Genomic DNA, 20,423 nt, shown 5'->3' with positions numbered 1-20,423 from the left:
GATGCCTCCAAAAATCAAAATAGAATTACCACGGGACCCCAGCAATGCCTTTTCTGGGTATATCCCCCAAAAGAACGGAAAGCAGGGTCTTAAAGAGAGAGCTGCACACCCATGTTCCTAGCACCATTATTCACAAGAGTTAAAACGTGGATGGAAACAATGCAAGTGTCCATCCACGAACTGAGGGACAAGCCAAATGAGGTCCATCCATAGACAAAGATCGGAGATTTTGACACCCGCTTCGGCATGTGACCCGCTCCGCGTGTGAACCTGGACTGAGTGAACTAAGCCAGACACGGAAAGACCAACACTCTCTGATTCCGCTTTATATGAGGTCCCCAGAGGGGCCAAATTCAGAGACAGAAGGCAGGTGGTGGGTGCGGGGTGGGGTTGGGGGGGATTCGTGGGAACAAAGGGTCAGATTACAAGAGATCTGGCAGGACGGCTTGCACAATGCAAAAATGCACTTAATACCACAGAACTGTATGCTTAAAAATGGCTAAGATGGTAAATTTTTTGGTTGCATGTATTTTAACTTCCTTAAAAACGAAACAAACAAAATAGCCCAGAGGTGAACGGGCAGGACGGTATGCACAGAAGCTGTCATTTCATTTGATTTTTTTATTTCACAGAATATTCTTTTTTTTTTTTTAAGATTTTATTTGTTTATTGGACAGGTAGAAATCACAAGTAGGCAGAGAGGCAGGCAGAGAGAGAGGGGGAAACAGGCTCTCCACTCAACGTTGAGTGGAGAGCCCCATGCGGGGCTCAACCCCAGGACCCTGAGATCAGGGCCTGAGCCCAAGGCAGAGGCTTTAACCACTGAGCCACCCAGGCACCCCTCACAGAGTATTCTATTCCTTTCGTTTTCATCTGTTTAATAACTCAAAAGCCATCTCTGAACTAGAGGGTCGTGCCAAGGACAAGAGGAGGCAGCCTGCAGGTTGGGGTCTGGAGACCCTGGTCCAGTTTGCCTGGTCTCCTGCGGGCTGGGCCTCTGGACTGGGACCCGAGCCCTGGCCACGCAGAAGAGCTCCGTGAATGAATGGATGCTGGTATCTAGAGGGCAGCAGGAGACCCGTTTTTGTAGCCAGCAGATCAGCAAGCCGACCCGGGTCCCTTTCCTTCCTTCCCGAGCAACCTCGCGAAATTCACCTCTCTGGGCCTCAGGTTTTCAGCGGTAAACGGTCTTGTCTGGCGCTGGGCAGGCGCCTGTCTCCACCTTTAGAGCCTCATCTGGCTCTCCCTGCTCTTTCTCTTTGGCCCCTGGGAAACCAGGAAGCTCTGTCTTTAGGAGAGAGAGAGAGAAGACAGAAGCCTCCCACCCCAAGCCGGCGCTGAGGTCTGCTCTGTACAACTGACACTCTCTCTCCCTCTCCCTCTCTCTCTCTCGTCCAGGCCTAAATATATTCCAACCTCAGAGACATTCCATGCCCCACACTCATTTCCGCCTTTCTGCCCCAGGATGGTGCCAAGAACAGAAATCCCACTGGCAGGTTGGGGGGCACACAGGGAGAGGAAGAGAGCCGGGGTGACCAGTCTGAGAGGTGGCCTCAAGGGTCCTGGTCAGGACAGGGATGCTGGGGAAACTAAGAATGAGGGGGATCCCCCCCACCCTGCCCAGTCCTTCTCTCCTCCACTTGGCCATGAGTCATCAGAGCGGCATTCGCTGGCAGGGAGCCCGGGCTGGGCGGGCGGGGAGACCTACTTTAGCCTCTGGTTTCTCCTGCCCGCCCACAAGGGCCTTGGGTCTCAGAGCACACACCCCAGCACCCACTCAGTAAGTCCAGGGGCCGGGTCGGGGCTCCCCACTCCCTCTGGCTCCGGGGCAGCTGCTGCTGCCACCGCCCACCCCTGGGAACCAGGAAGGAAGGGCTGCCTGTCTCCACCCACCTGGGGCACTGCTCAAGCCACTGCCTGGGCAGGTCAGGCCACCAGCGGCCTGGGAGCCAGCACCCCTCCTTCCAGGGACAGAGGGGACGTGACCTAGAACTGTGGCCCTGCTGATCCCCCCCACCCACCAACATGCCAGGACCTGCCAACTGCCTCCATCTCCAGGACTCAAGTCAAGGCTATACCCTAAGACACACACACACACACACACGTGCACACGTGCACACGTGCGCACACGCAGTGATGCTCTGCAGAGGGCAGTGAGCTTTCCCCTCCCCACCCAACAGTCAGCCACATCTGGGAACAGTTCTGATTGCCACCACCGCAGGAAGACACCCTACTGGTACCTAGTGGGTGGAGGCCAGCGCCCACGTGTGAGATTCAGCCGCAAAAGCCAAGAAATGCCAACATAGGCCCAGGTGCGAATTCAACCTGCGGTACTTTTTAGTCATAAAGACTAGACATGGTAGGAAAGCTGTCTACCCGCAGGGTGCCTCCGTCTCCTCAACGTGAAAATGAGAATGCCAGTAAGTCCAAAGGTGAGGATTCTGAGCGAAGTACTTTAAGTAGCCAGCTCTGGCTTACTTACGATTGTTGCCATTCTTTTTTTTTTTCCTTTAAGTAATCTCTATGTCCAACGTGGTGCTCAAGCTTACAACCCTGAGATCAGGAGTCAGAGGCTGTACATAATAAGCCAGCCAGTTGGCTCTGTTGTCATTCTTTTTTTTTATGATTTTATTTATTTAGGTGAGAAAGAGAGTGAGCGAGCACTAGCAGGGGGAGGGGCAGAGACAGAGGGAGAAGCAGACTCCCCGCTGAGTAGGGAGCCCCACACTGGGCCCGCCCAGGCTCGATCCCAGGATCCTGAGATCATGACCTGTGCCAATGGCAGACACTTAACCAACTGAGCCACCCAGCCTCCCCACCCCCAGCCCCGGTGGCCCCACTGTCATTCTTAAGACCTCAGACTCCAAGTCCCATAGACTTGAATTCAAATCCAACCCTTGCCTTGGGGCACCTGGCTGGCTCTGGCGAGTTCAAGGCCTAAGTTGCACGTAGAGCTTATGTAAAAACAAAAAACAAACAAACAAAAAAACCCAACACCTGACACTTTTGAGCTGGATTTGTCTCAGGAATCAGGAGAAAAGATGAGCTGCTGGGCACACAGCCCCAGGGCGCGCTGGCGACCCAGGGCTGCTGGGGGAACTCTTGCTGAGCTCGGAAGTGTCTGAGTCTGGAAGGGGCATTAGGGGACATGAGACCATCTGGCTTCTGGGCTCCAGGATGCCATGGCAACGGGACAGGATGGGCTCAGGTGCAAGGGACTCGGAGAAGGTTGCAGGGAGGATTCATGCTGGCCGTGAGCGGAGCAGGAAGCATATGGCTCCGTGCACGTGTGAGACCCTGGCCAACCTGGAGTGTGGCTGGCAGGAGCTTTCTGAGGAACTCCCTCCCCAGCTTTCTAGAATGTACACCTTTGGTGGAGAATACCCGGGAGCTGCGCGCGCGCGTTTGTGTGTGTGTAACCCACAGCCCCTAGACTGAGTTCTGGCCGTTGAGGAGACTGAGACCACCCTCCCCGTCTGACCAGAAACCCAGATCCAGGGGCGCCTGGATGGCTCAGTGGGTTAAAGCCTCTGCCTTCTGCCTTTGGCTCAGGTCGTGATCCCGGGGTCCAGGGATGGAGTCCGGCTTCCGGCTCTCTGCTCAGCAGGAAGCCTGCTTCCTCTTCTCTCTCTCTCTCTCACTCTGCCTGCCTCTCTACCTACTTGTATCTCTGTCTGTCAAATAAATAAATAAAATCTTAAAAAAAAAAAAAGAAGAAGAAGAAGAAAGAAAAGAAACCCAGGTCCAAGCTGGAGACACGATCCTGGGGATGGATCCTGGCTCTGGCCTTCCCAGCCTTACAGTGCACCTGCTGGGAGGTTGGACCTGTCCATGGATGCCCGCACCCCTCCCAAGGCTGGACACAGAGCCACAAGAAAGGACAGGCCTGAGGAGAAATGAAGGAGGCATGGGAAAATACGACCAGGCAAAGACACAGAAGCGCTGCTGATGCACACACATATACCGAGTGCCCCAGGGCCTCACAGCAGCCACAGCGGCAGAGCAGAGCCAAACCAAGCGGCGGGGAGGGGGAAGACCCTGGCAGGAAGGAGAGCTTTGCTGGTCCCAGCGCATGCCCCTTCTCGCAGCCGGCTTCTCGGTTTTCTTCAGAACTGGCTTCACACCCACCCCTCGCAGAAGAGAAGGCCTTGTCCCAAACCACACGACAGCACTTTGAAAATTCCAGGATCTGTTTATAAGGCAGCATCTGTGGGGATTTCGAGGGTAGCTGGGGGAATAGGGGAACTCGGTGCTGCAGACTCCGGGCCCAGCTCCGACACAGAGCCTGAGAGGGGAAGGGTCTTAGGACCCCGTCACCACACCCCCACCCCGATGAGTCTGAGCACGGCAGCCCGCAGGGACCCAGCAGTGAGTAATTGCAGGCTTGCTTCGCCTTCTTGGTGGCCAGAAGCCAGGACAAGGTTCATTCCGGAAGGGCGGGCCACAGAAGGGAGATGGGGGAGGGGACGGGGCCTCAGGTGGAGGCTTGGCGGCAGTAAGCTGGCGGGGCGCCCAAACCCCGGTGTGGCCTAAACCCCAGCTGCCAGGCCTCCAGCAGACCCTCCTCACCTGCCCTCCGAGCTGAAAGGCAAAAGCAGCGAGACACTTCCTGTTCCAGACACCAGCAAGGGGCCCTGGCAACGTCCTTTCCAGTCTAGAAGTTTGGTTTTGCTCAGTAAATAATGATTACAAAAAAAACCCCAAAAAAACAAAACAAAAAAAAACCCCAAACCAACTTTGTCCTCATCAAGCCCTTGGGTTGAGTGTGCACATATTGGCCCTTGGGGGGCTTTTCGCCATCAGAAGGGGGAGAAAAGATGGTACCAAGTTACCCAGCAAGTGGTTCTGAAAAAGCTGAAAAGGGCATTTGGTGGGCAAACCTGGGGGCAGTCTGCTAAGGATGGAGGGAGAGAGGGAAAAGGCCACCCAGTGATGGCAGGAAGACGTGGGGCACTGGTGTGGACAAGGGCCCCTACCTAACACCTGCCTCCCCAATCCAGAAGACACAGATAAACAGTGGACTCTGTTTTACTAGACACAGACCTGCTCTGTGCCTCAATTCCTTTATCTGTAGAATGGAACCAGTGAAAGTGCCTACTTTAATTCTGACCTGGGCTTGCACAGGGGAGGAGCCAAGCACCATATCGTACGGGCAGGTGGGAGGCCCCTGAATGTAGCCTCTTCTTAAAACAGGGCTTATTATCTGGTCTGTAACAACTGGAAAGCCTCCAGGGCCAGGTGCTGTCTCGGGGCCACTGGGGAGGCCCTTAGAGGCTCACGGAGGCTCACAGAATCTCTTGAGGGTGAACTTCTCAAGCTAGCTCTGTAAACAGAAGGGACTTCGCGTGCATCCTCAGATTAACACAGCAGCTAATTCCCCAACATGGCTTCCCGGGGCTCCAAGGAACAGCAAAAGATCTCCAGGAGCTCCGGCTCAGGTCCCTCTGGCCCGTGAGGACCACCTTGTGCTCTTCTCAGGCGCCTGGGAGAACTTCCCAGACAGGGAAACTGAGGTCCAGACCACCCAGGGAACTGGCTCAGGGGTCAGTGACCCCTAGCTCATCTGACAGGGTGGCAAACGTGGCTGTATCTTGGATTCACCTGGGTCCCTCAGCCCAGCCATGCCCGCCACCAGAGATCCTGGGATGGCTGGGTGCTCCGGATGGAGGATTCTCCCAGACTAGCCATGCCCTGTCCGCTGGCTGTCCAGCCCTCAGCTCAACAGAAAGCCGAGAACCAGGCTCTATGACTCCATGGGGGAAGGCAAGGTCTCCATTCAGCTCACCGTTTCTGATCACTTTTGAAAACAAGACCCGCAACAGGAGAAAAAGAGCTGTGTGTTTGCTTGCTTGCTTGCTTGGTCAACGCCCTCCCTCCCTGTCCCCTCTGCAGTCCAGGGCTCTGAGATGCTCCCCAGACTGCAACCGGAGAGAAGGGTTAACAGGAAGCCCCTGGCGTCGGGCAGCTACAGAAGTCCATTGTTGTCGGCCAGTCCCCTCCCCCTCTGGGGAGCCCCTTCAAAAGGGCCTGACCGGTGTCTCCAGGCTGCTGGCCAGGCTGTCGGGAGAGTGAGCACAGGAAAAGGAAGCCCGCCGGGCGCGGGCTGGGGCACAGCTGTCACCGCCACATCTCAGGGGGTTTCCGAGAAGGGGGGTGCTCAGCTTTGCCTGCCCCTGGGTGGGGGCGGCCCTCCCTGCAGTCCCCATCTGGAGGCCAGAAAGCTTTGATCTGAGCTTTTTAGGTAAAACTTAAACTCCTGCCTCCCTCCCACCACCCCTTTCCCCCCTCCACGCCGCCCCCCCCATCTCTGGTTCAGAAAGTTTCACACCCCACCCCTCCTCCATCTGATTTCAGATCTTCTCTTCTCCAGGTCCTAACTGTCAGCTTTTTCCGATTAGCAGACTCCGGTGGGGGAGGGGAGGAAGTCTGTGCTTTTGGTGGGGCGTCCCGGATTTGAGGGGCGCAGGGAGGAGAGCTGTTAGCAATTCACTGGGAGACCCTGGGGGCGGGCAGGGCGAGGGCGAGCAGCTGGCCACCAGATGTGGGTGGACAGGCTGAGGAGGAAATTAATTGGTGCCAGTCGGTAACAGGCGGGAAAAGGCAGGTCCCCAAGGGGGCCCGGGGGAGCAGCCAGGGTGCGGGAAGGAGCTGAAACGGTGGGGGGTCAGAGAACATTGAGATTATTTCTTAGCTGAGAGTCAACAATGTGCTGGGGGAGGCAGGGGATGGGGGGAGTCGGGACCGATGAAGCAGGGAGGTTGGAAGGCCAAAAGAAATAAAAAGATCTGGGCGGGGGCCTGGAACCCAGGGAGATTTCTGCTGAGAGGGGCTGCGTTAAAAAGGATCAGGCTGGGAGGTGGCTGTGGGGGAGATCTCAAGCCTGAATCAGTAGGTAGAAGGCCTTAGATCTTGGCCTCAGCTCTCCTGGACACAAATCTCGGGAGACCTAAACTCCCCTTAACACAGAGCCTGGCGGAATAAAAGCCCTAGGCTGAGCCTCAGGAAACAGAGAAGTACCCTAGCGAGAGCAACTCTGGACACGGGTGGGCAAGGTGCGGGCTCCCCTGAACTTAGGTATGTGGATCTGAGCTCCACCAAACACTGCTGCGGGGGCTCTGGTCCCCCCGAACGCTGGTGTGGGGTTCTGGGCTCCTCTGGACACATGGGGGCTTCAGCAGCCACCACGACGACGGTGGGGAGCGTGAGCCTCAAACCCTGGCAATCCCCATTTCCCTTCCGCTTTTTCCGCCGTTTACCTGATTCCGAGCGGGGCCCCCAGCCCCAGACGCCCCCGGCGCGGCCTCCGCCTTCCGTCCGCGGGGCGTGCTTGGGAGTAGGGGGCCACGCGCGGAGGGCCTGGGCGGGCTCCGGAAGGGACCGGTTTGGGGGCGAGGGGCGTGGACCCGGCTGCGCACTACCCGGCGAGTTCTTGGAAGTCACTCGGGGCAGCGCGCATGGGCGAGACCGGAGCAAAGCACGAGACCCGGTAAACTCGCAAATCCCGCCCCCGCCTGTGATTGACACCCAGATCGCTCCGCCCCGCGTTGTCTAGTTACGGACCCGGCAGCCCGGCCCGGAAGTCAGGTTTCCTAGCCGCGATCGAGTGCGGTCCTCGCCCCGCTTGGCCAGGGCCTGCGTTTCCTCCTCTCGGACGCGCGGACCTCGCCCAGGTTCCTGGAAGCGGGTAAACCGGTCTGGGTGCTGCTTCTGTGGCCCGGCCCCTTCCCAGCTCTGCGGAGGCTTCAGCGGGGCGCCTGTCCTGCACAGCGGAGAGGGGAGGGGATTTGGGGATGGCAAACACGACTAGAGCTATTCCCTAGTTGCTCTCCTGCAGGGCGAGGCGATCCTCTCTGGCCTCAGTTTCCCGATCCGTAAAAAGTGGAGTTCAAAGGACCGATCTCCTAGGAGAGTTCCAAGTGATCATTCATTCACAAAAAACCACTTAGTACGCACCTGCTAGACTTGTTTCTGCGCTTGCACGGAGGCTAGAGGCTAGGAGAGACAAACCCAGAAACGAATGTAAAATTGCAACTATGATACTACCAGGGAGAAAAAAAAAAAAGTAGCTCTTGATCTGGATGTCCATAAACAGGAGTCTTGGACTAAAATGGGGGTGGGGTGGGGTGGCATTTGTAGCTTTGTCTCTTTCAGAAGCAGAATTTTCCTAACTCCGTAATAGTGGACAAAGTGATGTAATGCTAATATTTAAAGAAGAGAATGAATCCCTTAGTTTCTCTCTTTTCAGCTTTCGGTCTTTCCCTAGTCTTCTGACTAAAGATAGGCCTCTTCCTATCCTAGTCATGTGTAACTTGCTAATCTCGCTTTCTAAGTAAGAAAGCTGTCTGTTTCAGCAGGATCTTATGACGTTTTGTTTTCACCGTAACTTTTATTAACTGTTACCTTCTAAGTATGGTTAGTGATTAACAAGTGAGTTACAATAAGTCAAATTTTTAGATAAATAATAGTACAGTCGGTATGCAGATATGACAAAAATCCTGCCTGTCAACTGTCTGAAATTTGAGAAATTCTAAGAGTCATGAGAAGCCATTGATTAAATGAGACAATAAATATTTAGCACTTAGCACTTGCTTACCCCAGACAGCCCCATTCACTCTTTCAGGCCTGTGTTGGGCATTCGTGGAAGTGATATTCAAATGAGGGCACAGATGCTAATTAGAACATAAATGTACTCTTTCGGACGGTGAGCAGTGACCTAAGGAAGTTCAAGAAGATGGGTAAAGGAGCTGAGTGGCAGAATGGGGAGGTATTTTAGATCAGGTGGCCAAAGGCCACTCCAAGGAAGTGACATTTCAGCAAAAATCTGAAGAAAGAAAGGTTGGGCATCTGGGAGAAAAGCATCGCAGGCAGAAGAACAGCAAGTGCAAAGGCCCTGCGCTAGAACATGCTTGGCCTGTTCTCCAAGCAGGAAGGAGGCCACTGTGGATGAAGCGGAGGGGAGCCAGAGAGTGAAATGATCCAATGTGCATTTTGTAAGATCTGTGTAGCTGCTGTGTAGAATGGACTGTGGAGGCAAAGGCAGGGAGGAAGCCACTGCCCTGACGTAGGAGAGAGGTGATGGCCGCCACTCACATTAAGATGGGAGTCCTGAAGGTGGGGAGAGTGGAGTGGGATGGGAAGTCAAGTGGACAGCACCTGGGACTGGGTACCGTGCGAGGAAAGGAGAAAAGGGTATTCAAGGAGGCTCCCTCAATCCGGACGCTGGCAGGAAACAGCAAGAATTCTCTTTGGGTCCCATCAGGTTCAGGATACCTTAGTGCCCCACCAGGAGACATAGGGAGGGGGCTTGAACATAAAGTCTGGGGGCAGGGGTAGGTCCAGGATGGAGAGGGAAATATGGGCGTCAGGGCAGAGCGGCATTTAGAGGCCTAAGACTGAATGAGACTACTACCAAGGGCTGAGTGTAGACAGAGCCCCGGGGCTTGAGAAGTGTGCCCCCAACCCCCACAAGGGAAGAGTCAACCCTGTCAAGTCACTAGGTTGAGACCAAACTCCAGAGCTGAGGAGGGGAGGCTGACCCTCGCTCACAGTGAGCCACTGGAGGGAGGAACTATTTGTCCCAGCTCTCCAGGATGGATGAGCCCAGCATCTGTGCACACGTGACATGTATGTCCGTAGGGCTGTAGGTGCCTCTAAATGGCAGCACTGTTCTCCCCCTGGGTTCCCACGATAATAAAATAACAACACTTCCGGTGTGCCAGGCATTCCCCAACCACTTTATACTTAGTCTCTCACTTCCTCTTCCTGATGAATCTGAGCGGTAGGGACTGCTAGTCTCCACAATTTATAGCGAAGGAAACTGAGGCCCAGAGAGACAAGGTGACTTGCCCAGTGCTGCACAGCCAGCAAACAGAGCTGATAGACTGGCTCCAGAATCTGCGTTCTGACCCCACAACTCCGTCCTGTCCCCCTCCCGCGGTTTCTTCACTGGGGAGGGACCAGTTCGGTTGCATGATGAGCATGTAGGTTTTTTCCAGTTTGGGCCTGTTTGGACAGTGCTGTAGTGAACGCTGTCCTGGAGCCTCCTGCGGGCGGCCTGAGGCTCCCTGGAGGATCCACTGGTCTAGGGATAGGTGACATTTTTTGTTTTCACAGCTATTGTCCCATCAATGACTGCCCCCACCCCCACTCCAGGGCCTATCCCAATAATCCAATGCCATGTAAAGGTGTGAAAACTGCAAACCTCATCAGAGTTGGTTATTGTGACAAATGTTGCCTATTCTGAAAGGTGAAATGGGGGTCTCGGGAAGGGGCGTATCCTAGAGAGGCTTGGGGGGGGTGGGGATCTCCTGTCTCCCACCGCATCACCTCCAGCCCTCAGACCGGAAACCGCCCCCCACCCTCCTACCCCCGGGAGGCAAGGGCGGGGACCAGCCAGGCAGCTTCCCGGGAGGAAGGAAGGGCCAGGACGTTCCTGCGACAGGATGCGCAGTGAGGGCCCCCTCCCCAGCCGCCAGGGACTTCCCGGGGTCGGCTAGGTTCTCGGGGGAGCTGCTCCCACGCGAACGCACTGAACTGCCACAGCGGGGGTGGAGCTCCTGTCCTCCCTCCGACGTCCCACTGGGGTGTTACGGGTCAGGACTCCAAGTGGGTGGCGCTAAAGTCTCCCATGTTTCCCAGGAAAGAATCCGGTGGCCGTGGAGGCGAGCGGAGCTAGATTCCCCAGGGAGCACCCTGCGGGAGGCGGGGAGTGGGGATCGGGGTGGGTGGAGGCGGCAGGAGGGGAGCCGGAGGCGGGCGTTCCGGAACCGGCCCGCCCTCCACCGCACCCTCCTCCTTCCACCCTAGGGCCTCGGGGTCAGGTCCCTCGGGGTCGCAGAAGCCTCGCGGCGCCGGAGCCAGCCGTCTGGAGGGGGGGCGGCAGCTTTCCCGGAGCCTCCCGCGGTCCTCACCGTCCGCACCTGCGGCTCCTTTGTCCTCCCAACAGCCACCCCGCCACCCGCCCTGGGGCAACGCCTTACAGGCCCTCTCTTAAATCAGCGGTGGGTGAATTATGAGCGTTTTGGGCTCTCGGGTGACTGAAACGGAGCTGGGTTGGACCCAAACCAAATAACTAGGGCTCTCACGGGTATTTCTAACTCTACAGCCGCCTCGAGGGAAGGCCCACTTCACAGATGAGGAAAACTGAGGCTGGGAACTCACCTTTCAGCCTGAGTCACACAGTTATACCAAGAGAGATCACAACAGGGGTGTAAAGAGCGCTCCAAAGCTCACAACCCCGCAACCCGTGGGGCCCCGGCCAAATAGGATTCAGTTGATCAAGCGGGGCGGGAGGGTGGGGGTTAGATCTGCCATTCTTCCGAAGTCTCCGAAGGAGGCGTGGCCCTCCCAATTCGCCTGGGGCACTGAATCCAGCAATACCCCCCCCACCGCCTCAAATTCGGCAACCCCAACCCCCCGGAGTTGTAGAATGTCGAAGAAACTCCCAAATATGGGGGAGCTTAGGCAGTCGGAACACCAGGGCACGGAAACGCTCTGGCAAAGAAAAGGGGGCCCAGCCCCATCCCGCCCACTCTGCCCACGTGATAGCCGGTCAGACCGGTTTCTGGGGCCCCAGCAAGCCGCCGCCAGCTCCTGACCTCTTAACCCTGCCCCTCCCCCACCAGGGAAGAAAACCAGACAGGCCGCACAGACTTTATTCAAATGGTCTTTATTTTATCTGGCGTTTCTAGCAGAAAACCAGATAGATGAAATTAAACAGAATCCACCACAGTAAAGGTAAACAGGCCTCAGGACGCCCTGGCAAGAATCTTCCCCTCCCCAAACTGGCCCAGTCCCACCAGGAACTGGTCCCAGCTCAGCGTTACAGAGCTCTGAACACCCGCACCGATTTTTATGATTCAGACCAGGACCGTCTGGGTTGTGTCTGTGTGTCTGAGAGATGGTCACGCTTGAGACAGTGAACATATTCCCACCTCTAACGCACCAGATGAGAAAACTGTAACCTGAAATTAGATCAGCACCCCCGCCCCCCGCCGCTATTCACCCGAAGGTTCAGGGGCGCGGGGCACAAACCCGCAGTAAGCGGGGCGAGGTGACTCAGGAGGCCCTCCTCCCATTCCCCAGGGCGGTCCACACCCCAGACCCTCCTCCCAGGCCCCACACCCACGCAAGGCAACAGGAAGCTCCCCACGTCTGCCCCATGACGCAACGATGACCGCTTGCACAAGTATGTCACTCGGTGGGGGAAGGGGAGCGCCTGCCTGGAATTATTTTCTGAGGTTGGAAATGCAAACACCAACTATTGAAAAACCTTGAAAGGGCAGCACAGCTCCCACTGAAAAATAAAGTCCGACCCTGAGGAGTTTAAAGAACCAAGCCTCCCTGCTCCCAGTCCCAGAAGGAGAGAGGGAAAGGTCCACGTCCCAGTCCGTTAAGACAGCACCTGTGGGCGCAGCAGGTCTCGGCGGAAGGTGCTCGCGCTCCCGGCTCGGGCTCCTCGGCGCCGCCGCTGCACACAGGCGGCGACGGCTCCCCGGGGGCAGAGTCCCTCTTCAGGCCTCTCCGCAGCCTGGGGGAGCAGCTCCTCTCCACGGTTTCGGCGGGCACTCCCCCGGGGATGGACCTCGCCTCGGGTCTGCGCTCTGCGGCCGACGGTTCGGCCCGCGCTCTGGGCTCCGGTGGCGCCGCTCAGGGACCCTCAGAAGGCCACCACGGCCCGCACGAGCACGTTCAGCATGCTGTCCGCGGGGCGGCAGGCCGGTTTCGCCTCGCACGCCGGCGGCGCCGTCGGGGGGGCGGCGGGGCTGCAGTTCAGGAGGCCGGAGAAGCGCCTCTGGAGGACGCGCGCCAGGTTCGGGAAGGCGCCCTCGGCTTGCGCGGGAGGTGGCTGCAGGCGATCAGAGACCTCCGCAGAGGCTCCTTCCCCCTCTTCTTCTAGACGGGCTTTCTTGCTTGGGACCAGTCCGACGTCCCCGCCGTCACTCAGACTGCTGTTTCGCCGCTTTCGGCTGACTTTGGCGGGGCGTGAGGCACAGCGGGCCGGGGTCTCCTCGGCTGGCGGCGCCTCCCGCGTGTCCATGGGCTCCGGAGAGGGCTGCTCACCGTCGGGGGGCGCTGCCTCGGCGACAGTTTCCACTTCCCGCGACTGGTGCAGGCGAGGATCAGGGGAGCGGACAGGCGGCAAGGGCACCTCGGGCTCGTGGGCTTCCACCTTGGCTGAGAGGTAGAGCTCTCGGGCGCTGCGCATGACCAGCGATAACTGCAGACTCCGGTGCAGCCGCAGGCCACCGCGCTGCATGCGGGAATGGTACATCTTCCACACCGACAGAGTCATGATGCGCTGCGCCTCCTTCTGCACTTCCATGGCGGCTCGACGGCGGGGGCGACGGCTGCGGGGACTCCCTGGCTGGGCAGGACAGGTAGCAGGTGCACTCCGGGCAACGCGCTCGCTCACGCTCCTCCGCTCAAGCCAACCCACGCTGTGACACTGCTAGGACGCTCTGCCCCGGCGCCCGCCACCCGGGCCCTTTTGTACCCGGAGTGAAGTCACCGAGACGCCCCGCCCAATCAGAGAGCCGCATCCGGGCTTCCCAAGGCACCGCGGCGAGAGGCTCCTTAAAGCGACAGGGTGGGATTTACCGAATGGGGGAAAAGGGACGGGAGTAGGGGCGAGGAGGAGCGTCCCCCAGTCCAGGCGGAGCTCTCGGGGTGGTCTCCTTTCTCAGGGCCCTCAATGCGCTAGCGCGCAGGCCCCGAAGACGGGGGCCGCGGAAGCCGGGCACAGTCCACCCACGTGCTTGCGTCTGAAACCCCAGCTGGTTGTAGGCGGCAAGTTTCCCTTCGCGCCGGGGAAGACCGGGGTTCGAACCGGTACATCCCCCGTGGGCACAGTTCCTAGCATCTACCAGGTGTCTAATGTTTTTTTGAATCAGTAACCGATTAATGTTTTTTTTTCGATTAATGTTTTTTTAATAAATAACCGTGCTAACACTAGTAAGTCCTACCCGCCAGGCGCTGTTAAGGGTTTCCTTTACAAAATACCTCATTGATGCCTCACCTCCACTCCGCAAAGGGTACTGTTATACCTGATTTCTTCAGGCGGGGCAATCGAGACACAGTGACTCGTTCAGTATTTGCTAAACGAACAAATAGACCACTGGGGCCTCCAGCTCCTGCGTCTCTCTAGCGTAAGCCAGCCCTCCTCAATCCCCTTGTAGGCAGCGAGGCGGCGGGCAGTGCTGTTGGCTCCAGGGCATAGCTGCCCACTCCACGGGCAGCGGATGTCTGCAGACGCCAGCGCAGCCCGCGCTGCCATTCCCGCGTTCCACACGGAACACACCCCAGTTTCCCTCTACAAGAGCTCCACGGCTGGGCTGGGTACTCGCAAGACGAAGGACCCGGCAACAGGACGGGCCGGGAGAACACGTGGCAGCGCCCCCTGACTAAACGGCCCTGCTCCGCCTTTGCCCCCCGGGACGCGAGGTTGGGGTAGGAGCTGTAAACTGAGCAACGCACAGAGCAGACAGATGGAAAACATCGGCCCCACCCTCCGCTACGCCCTATCCCTCCAAGAAAACCTATTTCCAGTTTCTCCAAAATAAGATGCAAAATTGTTCCTACAGATCCATTCATTCGTGACAAGGGCCCTTTAAGGAAAGGCTCCTCTCTCTACCCCCCCCGCCCCTCCCCCAGCCGCCGACGGGCGGGCAGAATCTTCCGGCCACTGGAAGCGCCAGACTTCCACGACTAAATTTGGATATAATGACGTAGGGCAGGCGCGCGAGCCGCTTCCGGCTGCCCATATAAGGACAGGGGCCGGGATCTCCACTCTGAGCTGTGGCGGCCTCCTTCCGGGCGGGCGGGGGCGGTGCCTTGGCCTCCGGGCACGCCCCTTCCCTCCTCCTCCCCCTCTCCCGGCAGCTAGGACTGGCTGTAGTCTCCGGCTTCCGGACCAGAGTCCAGCCTGGCGGGCTCCTGAGGCCAAGAAGGCGTGGCCGCCTCCGGGAAAACCCCCGCCGGCACCTAGGGGAGACCTAAAGGCTTCCACTGACACCAACTCTGAGACCCTCCACAAAGACCTTGCCAACACAACGGGCGATTCGCTGAGGATCCCTTCATCCTTGTTCCGCCATAGAGACCCCACAAAAATTTCTCCCTACAAGGTTCTCTCCCAGGTATTCCTGCTCTCCCCGCCCCCGGGCAAACCACGCAACCTTGGAGAACCCTCACGCACCGCCATCCCCCTGGTCGCCCCCACCCCCGCACATGGGGACTCAGCAATTATTTGCTCTTAAAACTGTGCCTATTCAACGATCCTGCTACACTAGGGCAACCTGCTGAGGACGCCCCCATCTCCCCCTGCACCACCTCGGCGAATCCACAAGGACATCCCCGGCCCAGGCGCTATCTCAGACTCTGGGCAGCGACTCTGAAGCACAGGGGCACACAGACTCTCCAAGAACTTAAGACATCCCGCCCCGATCTCTCCAGAAACAGACCACGACCCCACTCAGGTGATGGCTCACCTCTGAAAAAAATGCATTTCCGGAGACCCCACACAGAGCGCCTTTGTCACACAGGGGTCAACTCTGAGTCTGTCTCCAGGCATTCCTGGCCCCTCCCCAGATGGAGAACCCACACGCAGAGGACTTCCTTGTACCTACAACCCTCAGAACCACCACCACACCCCCTCCCGCGACTGCCATCTTCGCACCCAGAAAGACTTCACACACCCCAGGAGCATCCCTGGGGCCCCCACTCAGCCATCCCGCCCCAGGTCGATCTCGAGGCTCCCTTCCTCCGTAGGAAAAAAAAAGAGGAGGAAAGAGCCCAGTAGAGGAGTCCAAAAAGACTTCGCACCTCCATCCCCGCGGGAGAGTGGGGAGGACCATCATTTCCCTTCCCAATCCTAGACTGGGGAGATCTCCCAGGTCAGGATCAAGGTGCAGACTCAGCAAGTCTCTGAAGAGGATCTCTGAACCGAACGATCCCTTTCCCCAGCTATAATCTCTGATTTGAGGAAGGTTATTATTCACAATGCCCCAAAGGGAAACAGGTTGCGTAGCAACAATCCGAAGGGCTGGGTCTCGAACTGAGTGATCAGGAGCTCCGATCCCCCAAGCCAGCCAAAGGTAACTGGGACATTGCCGGTGGCGGCGGGGTACGCGAACGCGAAGTCATCTGTGCCCACAATAAAAATGGCCGAGAGAAGGGCGGAAGTTTCCGCACGTTGGGCCTCCGAAGCCTCTCTTTCTACTCTGGCGTACCCGCTCTCGATGGTGGTACGGATCACGTGACGGGGGCGGGGGTAGTGGCACGTTCCCCACTACTGGGAGGGAACCCGCTACCAAAGCCGGGAGGGGAGGGGGGGCTCGGCCTCGGGCGGGGGGAGGGGGTGTGACATGTCTCTCGAAGACCCATTTTTTGTTGTCCGAGGGTGAGTGACAGCAATGAAGGAGAGAGGAGGGTGCCCGGGCCCCGTGCTAGCTAGTGCCCGCGTGCCCGCCAGAGCGTGCTAGGCGGTCTGGGCACGGCCGTCAGGGTGCGCCGGCCAGAGGGTTCTAGTGGGAGGGGTACGCAGGAGGGTATCAGGGTATCCTGAGACGCCCCACTCGTTCGGGGGCGCAGTGGCGGGCGGGAGGATCGCCGGCCCCCAGCCATGACCGCTGTGTGTGTCCCGGCCCGCAGTGAGGTGCAGAAGGCGGTGAACACGGCCCGCGGGCTGTACCAGCGTTGGTGCGAGCTCCTGCAAGAGGACGCGGCCGTCGGCCGCGAAGAGCTGGACTGGACGACCAATGAGCTGCGGAATGGCCTTCGCAGCATCGAGTGGGACCTCGAAGACCTGGAGGAGACCATCGATATCCTGGGGGGGGGCATTGCAGGGCGTCCTGGGAGAGCCCATTGCTGTGGCCGGGGGGCGGCTGGACTCCTGGGAGGAGTTAAGGGCTTGAGGCAGGGACAGGGTTGTGTCTGACTTTGGCCTTGACTCCTGACTCCGGGTTTACGCATAGTGGAAGCCAACCCAGGAAAGTTCAAGCTCCCAGCCGGAGACCTGCAGGAGAGAAAGGTGTTCGTGGAGCGGATGCGGGAGGCAGTCCAGGTGAGGAGAGTTTCCTGTGGCCTGAGTGCAGGGAGGTTGGGGTGTCTTTACTCATTCATGGCGTCCTCTCCCCAGGATATGAAGGACCATATGGTCAGCCCTGCAGCCATAGCCTTCATGGAGAGGAATAATAGAGAGGTAAGCCATCCAGACTCAATATCTTCACCAGAGCCTCTCAGAGAGACCCTCCCCTTTGAGAGTGATCCTGACCCTTCTGTGTTAGTTCACCTGTCCCCCTTGCATTGTCTATCCTCTCTGCATGCACTTGTCTCCTGGCTGTCCACCTGCTAGCTCTTTCTGGTTATGTACAACTGAGCCCTCTCTGTGTATAGAGTCCTTCCTGCCTCTTGGTGTGGGTCTGGATGTCTGTTTCCTTTCTCTTTTTTTGCTTGGTGTGTTACTGTTTCCAGGATGTATGCCTACTTTTCTGTGTATGTACCCAGGCATCTGAGCGGGAGAACTTGGCCTCTGAATTCCCCGCTGTGGTTGGCTTGCATACCATTTCCCCCCATGAGTGTGCCTGCTCATGCCTTTTGTGGCCACTCTCCCAGCCGCCTCTGTTGGCACACTTTTTCCTTCTGTGTCATGCGGCCATTCTTTGCATGTTATGAAACCCACCAGTCTCCATCCCATTGTGGGATCTGGGAGGGTGGGGGGCTGAGTTTGGAGCCACGTATCAGAGCCCACATGTTTTCCAGGTGTGCTGCCTGGAGGGTTAAGGTCTAAATTCTTAAATACATCTGTTTATATGATAAATGTTTTCCATGGAATAATTTGGTCAATCCTCATTCCAGCCCCAGGAATTTCCCCCATTTTACAGATGAGGAAACTGAGGCACAGGGAGGTCAAGTGATATGGCCTTGGGGTCACCTTGCTAGTAAGTGGTGGGTCAGGGGAATCCAGGCTATCCCATTGCCAAGACTACCTTCCCAACAACCATCTAGATTTGCCACAGACCTGTGTCTGGCTCTGTTCTGAGTGGCTGCCTCTCCCTGAATCTGTGCCCTGTGCCACCATAGATGCTGACGGGCAAGCCAGCTGCCCAGAAGCCATCCAGCGATCTGCTGGACGCCAGCATGGCCTCAACCGCCTCCCGTTATATTGAGGAGCAGCAGGCCACACAGCAGGTTTGTGTGGGTGGTTGGGGAGCCCTGGGCGGGAAGAGCCTGGAAACGGCTCAGGACCCCTTGCTGATAGCAATTCTCATTCCTTCGATCTGCAGCTGATCTTGGACCAACAGGATCAACAGCTAGAAATGGTGTCTGGGAGCATCCGGGTTCTGAAACACATGTCTGGCCGTGTTGGGGAGGAGCTGGATGAGCAGGGCATGTGAGGCCAGGATCCTGCTGGGGCGGGGGTGGGGGTGGGAGGGAGGCGGGGCTGGGAACCCTCAGTTGGCTGCACCATTGTGCCCAGCACTTTTGGGGATTTACACCATCTTGGTCTTGACAGCATGCTGGATGCCTTTGCTCATGAGATGGACCACACCCAGTCCCGGATGGATGGGGTCCTCAGGAAGATGGCCAAAGTATCCCACATGACGAGTGGTAAGACCCCTTGGGGAGGCAGCTGAGCTGGGGGGTGGCAGGGGTGGTACCCCATCCCCCTGTAACCTCTGACCCTTTTGCCCCCAGACCGCCGACAGTGGTGTGCCATTGTGGTGCTGCTGGGGGTGCTTCTTCTGGTTCTTATCCTGCTCTTCTCTCTCTGACCCTGGCCCTCCCGAGGGCGCTCGTCCCTCTAGGTGGGAGAGCTGTCAAGGTCCTGCCCCCACCCTGGGAGAAGGGATTCCTTCCTGGGAAGCTGTCCCAGGGTTCTCATCCAGAGCCAGTGGGACCCTCAGGGCCACAGCCCCTGCCACTGGTCCTGTTTTAAGTGCGCTTAGGAGGTGGTACAGGTAGGGGAACCTCCGATACACCCCTCCCCCTTTCTACTCTGGTGCCCCAAAGCCATTTGCTCCTGTGCCTTCTGCATGTGCCAATTTGGAAATAAAAGCCCAGCCTTTTTTATACACGTTTGTATCCTATGGTGTGTTGATTTGTGGCTCAAGAAGTGGGACTCCTGTTTTACGCGCCCCACTTGCACACACTGTGGGGCCCAGGCACGTGCATGTGCATATGCGTGTGCATACGCGCACACACGCCTTTGAGGTATTTCAGTGGTCAGGATTTGTGCGGAAAAGGCCATTCCAGTTTATTTCTGGGTTTCACCATGGATAACGTTGAGTAATGCCAACCCTGATTCTTCCTTGACTCAGTGAATCTTCTGCTTGTTCTGGGCCTACTGCAGGCCAACCCCTTTGACACAGAGCTGAGCGGTCGCTTCTGAGGGGCCCCAGTAGCGCCGGGCTCCGTGGCTCACCTGGTCCCCGAGGCAGCGTTTGTCAGCTCTGGGGTTCCCGAGCTTGTCTGGGTGTAAAAGGATTCCTGTGAGCTGGGAAAACTTAGCCAGCGTGAACCTTAGCCAGCGTCTCAAGAGGTTCAAATCCCGTGCAGCGTGTGGTCAGACATCAGAACCACGCCTCTCGCTCGCTCATTTACACACCGGGAAATACTGCCTGTTACGAGAATGTCCTTACATCAGGCTCATCTGTCCGATCTTAAAAAGAACCGAATACGTACAGATTCCCTTTCTGATGCAAACCCATTGATGCTATGGCTTGGGTTTGCTTGATCTTTCTATAGTTAGTTCCAAGTCTTCCTGGGGTTCAAAGACAGGACTTCTGGAATCAGATGGTGCTTCCACTTACCTGGGGCAGCCTTCCTGTTTAGAGACTTCCTGTTACCTGAAGTGACTGGTCTTTCTGTTGATGCCACTGGCTCTCAAAACCCTACTTTCTGGCAGCTGGTTGGGGCGCGGGGGGGGGGGGGGGGCTGGTTTTCTTGACACATCCAGGCCTCCTTGGGAACTGAAATCCCCTCTGATCATCTCCCCATGATGTCTGGATGTTCCCCTAATTGGGGAGTAGACAGGCCTGGCCAGGGCAGGGGATGAAGCCTCCTTTCCCAAATTATCTTCTGACTTGACAGGACCCCTAACATTGATGAATAACCTTCCCACGCTACTAGAAATATTTCTGAATCAGGGTACCTTACCGCCCATCTGTGTGTTTTCCATCAGACTTGAGAGGACATTTTGTCCTTCCCTATCCTCAGGACCCACAGCTGTCCAAGGTATTTTAAAGGACACTGGCCGAATCTGACTCACCATCCCCACTCATGTTCCTTCCGATGCAGGAGTGCATGGGCGCCCTGGCTCAGCCATGGTGACGGGGATGGGTGTGTTCAGGATGCAGAACTGGGACTAGGGGTGTCAAACGGCCACAGAAGGGGAGCGAGCCAGTCGGTCTGTCCTACAGCCAATT

At 57.4% G+C, this 20,423-nt stretch overlaps 2 protein-coding genes across 3 annotated transcripts; one reads left to right on the top strand and one right to left on the bottom strand.

The window, feature by feature from the left end:
* Window positions 1–11,650: 11,650 nt before the first annotated feature.
* Window positions 11,651–13,486, bottom strand: IER2 (immediate early response 2). Its single transcript, XM_032312729.1, has one exon. It carries the CDS (start codon window positions 13,322–13,324, stop codon window positions 12,659–12,661), a length of 666 nt encoding a protein of 221 aa, XP_032168620.1. The 5' UTR covers window positions 13,325–13,486; the 3' UTR covers window positions 11,651–12,658.
* Window positions 13,487–16,255: 2,769 nt separating this feature from the next.
* Window positions 16,256–19,072, top strand: STX10 (syntaxin 10). 2 transcript variants are annotated; one of them, XM_032312714.1, is made up of 8 exons: window positions 16,256–16,396; window positions 16,648–16,817; window positions 16,965–17,059; window positions 17,135–17,197; window positions 18,079–18,186; window positions 18,282–18,384; window positions 18,512–18,606; window positions 18,694–19,072. In XM_032312714.1, the coding sequence occupies exons 1-7, from the start codon at window positions 16,362–16,364 to the stop codon at window positions 18,598–18,600; spliced, it is 663 nt and encodes a 220-aa protein (XP_032168605.1). In that variant the 5' UTR covers window positions 16,256–16,361; the 3' UTR covers window positions 18,601–18,606; window positions 18,694–19,072. The 2 variants fall into 2 exon arrangements, with proteins under 2 accessions (XP_032168605.1, XP_032168596.1); XM_032312705.1 differs by having other exon boundaries at window positions 16,258–16,396; window positions 18,282–18,388.
* The last annotated feature ends 1,351 nt before the right edge of the window (window positions 19,073–20,423 follow it).

Source organism: Mustela erminea, chromosome 1 (genome assembly GCF_009829155.1).
Source record: "Mustela erminea isolate mMusErm1 chromosome 1, mMusErm1.Pri, whole genome shotgun sequence".
Lineage (NCBI taxonomy): Eukaryota > Metazoa > Chordata > Mammalia > Carnivora > Mustelidae > Mustela > Mustela erminea.
The sequence above is the reverse complement of the archived record's forward strand: the minus strand, read 5'-3'. Positions and strand labels throughout refer to the sequence as shown.